Genomic DNA, 1,126 nt, shown 5'->3' with positions numbered 1-1,126 from the left:
CTGGCGTTCGGGAACCACCACCTGCCTCAGACGCTGTGTGTGAACTTCGAGGACGCCTTCCTGACCTACGCCACCAAGCCGCCGTCCAGCCACCTGGACCAGTTCATGCACATCGTCAAAGGGTCGCTGGAGAACGTGCGCGTCATGCTGGTTCCCAGTCCGCGCTACCTGGGCCTGCAGAACGACGAGTCAGTCTGGAAATTATWACTGGGCTTCACACAATCTGGGCTGGAGCTGATCTGGGTTTCCACCCAGATGTGTTTTCTTTCTGTATGCATTGTGTCAAAGGGTGACCTTTGTGTTGACCTTCCTCTGTCCTCCAGGCCTCCCAGGCTGATGGGCGAGGGCTTTGTGGTGATGCAGTCCAACGACGTGGACATCTACTACTACCAGGACGAACCCGGTACGCTGCTGGACTCGTGGCTCCGTCCTGAGCCTCCCCAGAGGAACCTTATGATTTAATGAGGACAAATACACGGTACTGACCTTGTTTTGGTCCGTCTCTGTGTCCCCGTCTCTCCGTGTGTCCCGCTGCGCAGGCCTGGTCCCCGTGGAGCAGGACGGGTCGGAGGAGGCCGAGACGAGCAGCGAGGACGATAAGCTGCAGGACCTCCCTCCGTGTTGGGGTCTGGACATCGTCTGTGGAAAGGGGACGGACTTTAACTACGGGCCGTGGGTGGACCGCCAGCGGTGAGCTAACCCAACGCAGGAAGCTGCAGCTGAAGCTATCACGCCGCAGCAACAGCAGCCATCAGCGGGCTGCTAAAATGTGGACTGGGAGCCAGACCTTTCTGTTGCTAGGCAACGGTGCCGCACCGGACTGCACCGTTTGCTATTATGGTCTGTGAATGTTTGAACGTCGTAACATTTAAAGATTGGAGTTTCCGCTTCTCTGTTTTGCACTAGAGCTGATTTAGTCAATTCAGAAATACTTTATTAACCCAAACATTAAATAATAACACACAGGAAATCTGGGAGTAAAGATTTAAAATGTCTTCCTCCCAGGACCAGATGAGAACCCGCGTCCTCCAGCTAGCCGTCCGGGCGTAGCGTCCTCCGGCTAGCCGTCCGGGCGTAGCGTCCTCCGGCTAGCCGTCCGGGCGTAGCGTCCTCCAGCTAGCCGCCA

General features: G+C 56.5%; 1 protein-coding gene across 1 annotated transcript in view; it reads left to right on the top strand.

The window, feature by feature from the left end:
• Positions 1-1,126, top strand: part of kiaa1109 (KIAA1109 ortholog) — an 89,729-nt gene that overhangs the window by 10,516 nt on the left and 78,087 nt on the right. The window contains 3 exon segments of the mRNA XM_017303367.1: positions 2-188; positions 324-403; positions 540-690. Coding sequence (XP_017158856.1) covers positions 2-188; positions 324-403; positions 540-690 — 418 coding nt within the window.

This window comes from Poecilia reticulata, unplaced genomic scaffold, assembly GCF_000633615.1.
Source record: "Poecilia reticulata strain Guanapo unplaced genomic scaffold, Guppy_female_1.0+MT scaffold_254, whole genome shotgun sequence".
Taxonomy (NCBI): Eukaryota; Metazoa; Chordata; class Actinopteri; order Cyprinodontiformes; family Poeciliidae; genus Poecilia; species Poecilia reticulata.
The sequence above is the reverse complement of the archived record's forward strand: the minus strand, read 5'-3'. Positions and strand labels throughout refer to the sequence as shown.